Genomic DNA, 7,241 nt, shown 5'->3' with positions numbered 1-7,241 from the left:
CAGCTAGGACCTGTATGTGTCTCTGGCCCCTCAGCTAGACACATCTCTGGGTGTGCAGGAGGGCCTCCTTGTGGTAGTGTCCCTGGTCAGAGACCAGAGCACGTCCCATCAGAGCTGTAAGCTAAAAAGGAGACAGGCCAGAGCCTTTAGCAGAAAAGGCACCCTGCACCCCTTAGGCAAAGGTGCCTGCCATAGGATGTCTAGAGAGGGCCAAAGCTCTCTAGCTGTGGCCCCTTCAAAAATCCAGCAGAGCCAGGTGTGGTGGCGCATGCCTATAATCCCAGGACTCGGGAGGCTGAGGCAGGAGGATTGCTGTGAGTTCAAGACCAGCCTGGGTGGGCTACATAGTTCAAGGCTGGCCTGAACAACATAGCGAGACCCCGCCTAAAAAAACAAAAAACATCCATCAGAGAGGCAGGGTTGGCTTGTGTGGATTCCCCAGTGGCTGGCCTTCTGGTTCGTGCCTGTAGACTTCTAGGATTCTGTGGGGGCAAGAACCACACCTGTGGTTGGCTGGTGCCCTGGAGCCTACCATGGGGATAAAAGCCCCAGTGCTGCCACCTGGGGACAGGTGTGGGGTCTCTGGCATTGGAGGCTCCCCTTTAGTCTCTCCCTTCCCCACCTCCTACCTGCCCACCTTCGGAGCACCTGCATGTTGAATGGTGATGTCTGCCAGGGTCATTTTGCCCTCGTATCATCTGCCCCCATATGTGCTCCTGGGCCTGGAGCGCTCCCTCACCTGGGGTCTTGATGCCAGCAGGGGCTCAGCCCAGCCATTTTTCTTGCTGTGGCTTTATAGGCTAATCATGTTCCTGTGCAGTTGGGGGGCGTGTGCATGGTGTGTGCTTGTGTATGTGTGTTCATGGAGATGGGGCAGCGCGCATGTGTTGCTGTTTTGGTATCACCTGCCCCGCTGAGGTTGGTTGAGGTGGCCTTCCACGCTCTTCCTGCCTGGAGGAGGAATCCAGTCCTGGCCTATGCCAGCAGCTCCTTCAGTGTTCTTCCTACAGCTGGCAGCCCTGATGGCAGATCGCTGGTAGCTGCCTGGCAGATGTGTGGAGAGTTATAGCTAAGATGTTCTCTGACCTTGGGGTGTGGAAGGGAGCCTGCGGCAACCTGGCGTTTCTCTTCTACATCCTTCTCATAATACTGAGCTTAGTATAAGCTGTGAATTGCATGGAATAAACTTGTTTTCCTTTTCAACCCCTGGTTCTGTGGAGAGTTTTTCCTGCCTCCTGCAGACAGCTGCCTGTGGAATCTCCTCCCTGGGGTTGGCCAGCAGGTCACAGGGGTCTAGGTGGGACATGTGACTCTGCCTCCTCTAACCTCCTCCACCCTACCCTGGCCAGGACTCCACGCACAGCCCACAATCTGGCCTGCCCAATTATCTGGGCTCTGGCACACTGCCTCTATCAGACAGATGAGTACCCCTTCCTGACCAGATACCCACCCTGGTCTGGAGCAGGAACTCAGCAATTGGCCCATCCCCAGAGGTCACCAAGTGCCTGATGGGCAGTAGTGGCTGAGGCCGGGCAGAATGGAGCTCAGGAAACTTCTGATGTTTTGTCCCCACTGTGTCCCCAGGCCAGACTACAGCAGGTGCTTGCTAAGTAGTCATCCGTTTCATAGGTAACGGTGCCTGCTCCTCAGCCCTAGGAAGGCGGGCAGTGCCTGTGTGTGTGCACCTGAGCATGTGTGTGTGGGCCTGGTTGTGCACATGTGTACAAATCCACCCCTCCTAGTAGCTTCAGACATTTGAATGGGGGATCGGGGTGATAGGAAAGGAGCCTTGGTGTCAAAGGGAGAACAGGCCTGGGCTGGTCCTGGAGGGGTCTGAGCAGTGGAGTCACGGGCTAGAAAACAGCCTGGACATGCCCCAGGGTGACGTGGTATTGTTAGAGAAGTCGGGGATTCTGGAGGGAGACTTGGGGTGGAGGCCATGGGTCCCTAGCACAGCCTCCCCTGCCCCGCCTGAGTGTCCTCTCCCCGTACCCTGGGCATAGCTCCTGCAGTGGCACGGTTGTCTGTAACTGACTTTCTGCCTGTGTCTGTCCACAGGCCCTGTCCAGGGCAGCCCTTAGCAGAGGATCAAGGTCAGAAAACCGAGGCATAAGGTGGCATGAGGGTAGTCTTCTGTGAGGAAGTCTGAAACAGTGTCACAGGGACTCAGTGACACCCTAGCCTGGGTGTGTCTGCTTTGTCCCATCCCACCAGGAACTAAGTCTCTGAGTCTTCTCCCATGTCACAACTCCCCACCCCCATATTCTCAAGGGTTTTGACCTGGACAGTTGGCACTGAGTTTTATTGGAAGTCAACATAAATAAAAATGTCTAGGCGTTTGAGATAGGGGAGATGAAGAGCTATTTACACATGTACACCATGGGCGGCACGTGGCCCAGTGACGTGGTCTGAGAAGAGAGCAGGTAGCACCTCAAAGACCAGCAGGGCCACATGGACAGCCAGGCAGGGTGCTAAACTCCCGTGGTGGTCTCAGGGTTCTTGACTAGTGGCCACCTGCCCTGCCTGACTGGAACCTCAGGTCAGGGATGATGCGATGGATCCAATTGTGGTGTGAAGTGACCCGGATGTAGACACCAGGGCGGTTCCGGCGGGCACAGCCCTCACCCCAGCTGATGACACCAGCTTGTACCCATGCCTGGTTCACTAGGCACACCAGGGGGCCCCCAGAGTCACCCTGTGGGGGAAGCAGAGGCCCTGAGAGCCCACCCGGTGCCACCAAACCCAGGGCATCCAACCCTGGCTCCAGCCCCTTAGCGTCTCCTTCCATCCACCCTTGGTCCCTCTTTTCCTCAGTAGGGTACCCCAGGTTCCCTACTTGTCCATTGGTGTTGGGTGGGGGTGAGCAAAAATGCGACTTTTGCAGCCCTAACCCAAGGACCTACTTTAGGTGGGGTCCAAAAGTGCTCTTCCCCAGTAAGCTTCCTGGCTGATGGAACCAGCATCCCACCCTGCCCTGGGCCTGGAGGTCGGTTGGGTCATTCTCCCTCCTACTCTTACCTTACAGGCATCCTTCTTGCCCTCTGCAAAGCCTGCACAGAGCATGTCATCCTTGATGGCTTTGGGCTGGAAGCCGGACTCTGTATCTGTGCTGTAGAGCAGGTTGCACTTGGGTGTGTCTATGATGGGGACAGCAAGTTTCTGCAGGATCCGTGGGTTGGGCAGGCGGTCTAGGAGTGGGCAAGCCAGTGGGCAGTCTTCAGCAGTGACCTGTGGCTCTGGATCCCCAGAACCACAGTTCAGTCTGTTCCTGCCCAGGCTTCTGCTGTGTTTAGACCTCTCATGGAGCTGGGCCCCTTCCCACGCTGAACCCCAAACTGACCGTTCTGTCTCCACATCTCCATGGCTCTGCACTCTAGGGCAGCTATCCTTTCTTATCCCCACCCTGCCTCTTTGGAGTAGAGATCTCATGTAGCAGTATGAACAAAGATTGTTCAGAGTAGCTCCCAGCCTCCCCTGGACCTTTTCCAGGCCATCTGCCTTTCTCCCTGGGCTCTGCTCCCTTACCTTGCTCACTAGGGCTGCCCCAGCCAGTAACCCAGCAGTTCATGTTCGTCTCAAACGTGACTGAGGGGTCAGGCACGCACACAGGGAGGATGTAGTTGGTGAAGATCACTGGTGCCTCGAGCTCCACCAGGGCCACGTCTGCACTGGAGGCCATGCCCTGGTACAGAGGATTGCTCTCCACCCGTTTCACGCGGGCGTAGATGGCGTGTGGCCCTGGCTGCTGCAGCTGCCTTGCCCCCAGCAGCACGCGGTACAGGGAAGTTTCAGAGGTGCTGGAGGGAGAGAACAGAGGCCTAGTGTGGAGAAGGGGATGAGGAGCAGGAAGGCTGTTGCCTACCGCATTTCCTGGTGCCTCTCTGCGAGTCGTGTTCAAAAACATCATCTTTGTGAGGGTGTTCTGCAAGGTCAGGTGTAGAAGCTGCAGTGAGATCACTCACCTTTAATCCCCAGCTCGGTTTCAGGCCACCGGGTGACCTTGGATAAGTCACCTAACAAGTCTTCTGTAACTCAATTTCCTCGTCTGTAAGGTGGGGACAGTGACAGCCCTACCAGAAATGCCTGCTTTTGAGAGCTGAAGGAGATAACCACCCACAGGTGCCATGGGGCCCAGCCATGCTCTGTAGCCCAAGGCAGCCACCCACTCTGAGGGTGGTGGGTATAAGGCGTGGGTTTTTAGGAGAATCCCAAATGCAGTGAGGTGAGAGGTGTGGAACCTCACAGGTCTGGGATCAGGTGGTTCATAACAGTGGTCAAGACTGAGAACCTGGCCACTTTGTTGGCTATTATGAGGGGACCTTGCGGGAAGGGGAAGAGGAGGAGATGTTCTGTTCCAGTCCTAGGGCTTATCTGATTGATACCAGAATCCCAGAAAGGGTTCTGGGCTCAAGGTGGGCGGAAGATGGGGAAGAAGGCCAGAGTGTGAGGGAAGCCTGAGCAATTGCAAGGGCCAGGTGTGGGACGATACCTCACTGGCAGGTTGGCTGGGGCAGCAATTGCATCTGCAGATTAAGTTAGTTCTGGGCTCGGGCCTAGAGGAGACCTGCGGCTGGGAAAGCAGACAGGTGCAGGACCAGGCTGCCAGGGCCCATGGGGGCTTGTGGGTCTGCCTCAGGCTGGACACTGTCCGTGGTGCTACCCCAGCTGGGCACCTCCCAAGCTCTGTTTTATTCCTACTGAGTGGGGCAATCACAGGGGTGGACACACAGGGGACCGGGTTCACTCACTTGGAGAAGCAGTGCGCTGCAGTGAGTACCCACTGTTTGGTGATGAGGCTGCCCCCACAGAAGTGGCTTCCGTTGCGCTGGATGCTAACCTGCCAGGGCCATTCGCCCTCCATGGCATCCTGCCCACCCACCATCCGGTTCAGCATCCTCCGGTGCCCGCAGGCTGCAGGAACATGGTAGAATTACTGGGGGCTAATTCCATGGCTTTGATTCCAGCCCCGACCCCATATGCCAGCTTCCACTTTCTACCTGATTCCTGGCCCCTGACCTGCTCAGGGACCTTGGAAGTCAGACCCTCCCTATCCCTAACCTATCAGCCTCAGTCCCTCACTGGGAAGAGGTGCCCTAGGACTTGCCTCTCCAGTTCTTGGGTATTGGGGCAACAAATGGAAAGGCCCCATCCCTGGGCCTGACACACAGGAAGAACAGCTGGTGTGTTTGCCCCTCGCAAAGGGCCCTGAGGGACAGTTCTGCATACAGACAGCCTCTGACTTTGGGGTTCCCTGGTGCCCTGTGTCTCCCTCCTATGCCTTGTTCCACGTATGCGCCCATGTGTGGGGTTCTCTGCCCTCCTTCAGCACAGTCATACCCACTTACCTACTGGTACCTTGGCCCCCTGAGTCCCTGCAAGTGAAGAAAAGGGGTCATCAGCCTACTTTGTTAAAGCCAAGGTCCATTCCAACCTTCACCTGCCTGCCTGGTCACCACCTTGGTCCCCCCACCCCCCGCCTCTGGAGACTCAGGAGGGATAGTCACCAAGGCATCTGGCAGGAGAGGCCAGGGGCCCTCAGTTTCCCTCGGGCCTGGCTTGTGGGCAGAGCTTATCTGCAAAAGGACAAACAGGCCACATGTGGAGTTGACCAGGAGAGGCCAGTGCAGTGACCCTGTGGCTTGACATCCCTGAGCCAGGATGAGTCCATCCTTGTCCCTGCAGGGTTCCTGTCTCTCCAGCCTTGTCTGGACCGGGGTGGGTAGACCTCTAGCCATGGGGTCTACTTTCTCTACACCAGCATTTTATCAGTGAGTATTCTAGAGAGAGCAAGTCCCAAAGCCTAACTGGTCCTGAACCTACAGGAGCTCCTGCCCTCGAGAAGCCACCACGAGCCAGGATTCCAGAACTCCACGTTCCCCACAGCTGAGCCATCTTGGGCCAAGATCCCCTGCTGTCCTCAAATCTGCTGCAGCCCCAGAGGCTCCACCCCAGATTTGGAGCTCAGCCAGGGGGTCCCCTCAAGAGAGACCTCTCTGCCCCACCCTTTTCTGTCACCTGTTCCTTGTAGCAGGTCCAGCAGAGCTGGAGAGAGGGCAGCCAGGTCTCCCTGTGCCCCATTCACTTGAACCCAGAGTGAAGAGCCAGATACGGGGAACAGGAAGTGGCCTCAGGGAGCCATGCGTGGCCTACGGTGCCCAAGGATCTCAGAGGAGTTACGGGACTTCATTCTTCTTGTCAGGCTCCCGATCTGTAGTCCTCAGTGTTACTGGAGGACAGAGAGGTGGGTGCTGGACTGGGCACCAGGAGGATCCTGAGAAGGCTCAGCTGGCCTGGCTGCTTCTCTAAGTAGGGACGTCAAGCACATAGGGGGTCAAGTGTGCTACGCCAGGTGGGCAACAAGGAGCAAATAACTCGTGTTCATAATGTGTCCTTTTAAACAAATGCCCTAGGAAGGTTATCCTGGCATCTTAGTATAACATCACTTGACAGTTTTCGACACCTGACCCTCTGCCCTTCCTGAGTATTCCCCTTGCAAATGCTACTCCCACCCACTCTCCTCATTGACACTAACATCCTTTAAGCCTCTCTCTTGGTTTTCCCTCCGTCAGACTCCCTTTCCCCCATGCATGTCCGTCTTCCCCACTACAGCTCAGCTGCTTCTCACTTAGGCTGAACCTCCTGTCCTCTGCAGGTTCTAATCCAGATCAGAGCTTCACCAGAGTCCCGCCTTCTCTAGGAAGCCCTCCCTGCTTGCACTGTCCGTCTTGGGAACCTCAGTCCCTCCCTCCCTTGAGCTCTTTGTCCTCCCGCGGGGCCTTGCATCTCACCCCCTAGGGAGCCCTGGGAAGGTAGAGCCTCGTCTGCAGCCCTGAGCTCAGAGGAAGTGGAGGAGCAGAATGCTGTGAGGACTGAGCAGGAGAGCGAGGCTTTTGATGGGTGGGCATCCTGTCAGGCTGGAGGGCACAGTCGGGGTGTCAGCTCCCCATTCTGGGCCCAGGACTGCTGGTATGCCTTTAGCTGGTATAAAGCCCTGGGGTGCTGGGCCTGCAAGAGCTGGTGAGGGCAGCATCTGGGATTGAGTCAAATGCAGCTGCAGTACCCACTCTGGCAATGACCCCGATTGCTCAACCTGCCGGAACAATAGAGGTGTTATACCCTGTGCACATGGGCTCAAAAGGTGCTATTACCTTCCGCTGCGGAAAGCCTATCTGTGGAGGCTGTTCAGTGAGACTGGGGAGATTGGATCCTCCCCATAGGGGGCCTCTCGCCCCCCCCCCCCC

General features: G+C 56.7%; 1 protein-coding gene across 3 annotated transcripts in view; it reads right to left on the bottom strand.

The window, feature by feature from the left end:
- Positions 1 to 2,502: 2,502 nt before the first annotated feature.
- Prss27 (serine protease 27) overlaps positions 2,503 to 7,241 on the bottom strand; it is a 15,865-nt gene continuing 11,126 nt past the window's right edge. For all 3 annotated transcript variants that reach the window (XM_033758635.1, XM_010603561.3, XM_033758636.1), the window contains 5 exons: positions 5,346 to 5,372; positions 4,749 to 4,911; positions 3,526 to 3,797; positions 3,019 to 3,188; positions 2,503 to 2,695 (listed from right to left, as the gene is read on the bottom strand). In XM_033758635.1, coding sequence (XP_033614526.1) covers positions 2,504 to 2,695; positions 3,019 to 3,188; positions 3,526 to 3,797; positions 4,749 to 4,911; positions 5,346 to 5,372 — 824 coding nt within the window. In that variant the 3' untranslated portion in view covers position 2,503. The remainder of the gene's footprint in view (positions 2,696 to 3,018; positions 3,189 to 3,525; positions 3,798 to 4,748; positions 4,912 to 5,345; positions 5,373 to 7,241) is intronic.

This window comes from Fukomys damarensis, unplaced genomic scaffold, assembly GCF_012274545.1.
Source record: "Fukomys damarensis isolate Sample0158 unplaced genomic scaffold, DMR_v1.0_HiC HiC_scaffold_34, whole genome shotgun sequence".
NCBI classification, from domain to species: Eukaryota; Metazoa; Chordata; class Mammalia; order Rodentia; family Bathyergidae; genus Fukomys; species Fukomys damarensis.
The sequence above is the reverse complement of the archived record's forward strand: the minus strand, read 5'-3'. Positions and strand labels throughout refer to the sequence as shown.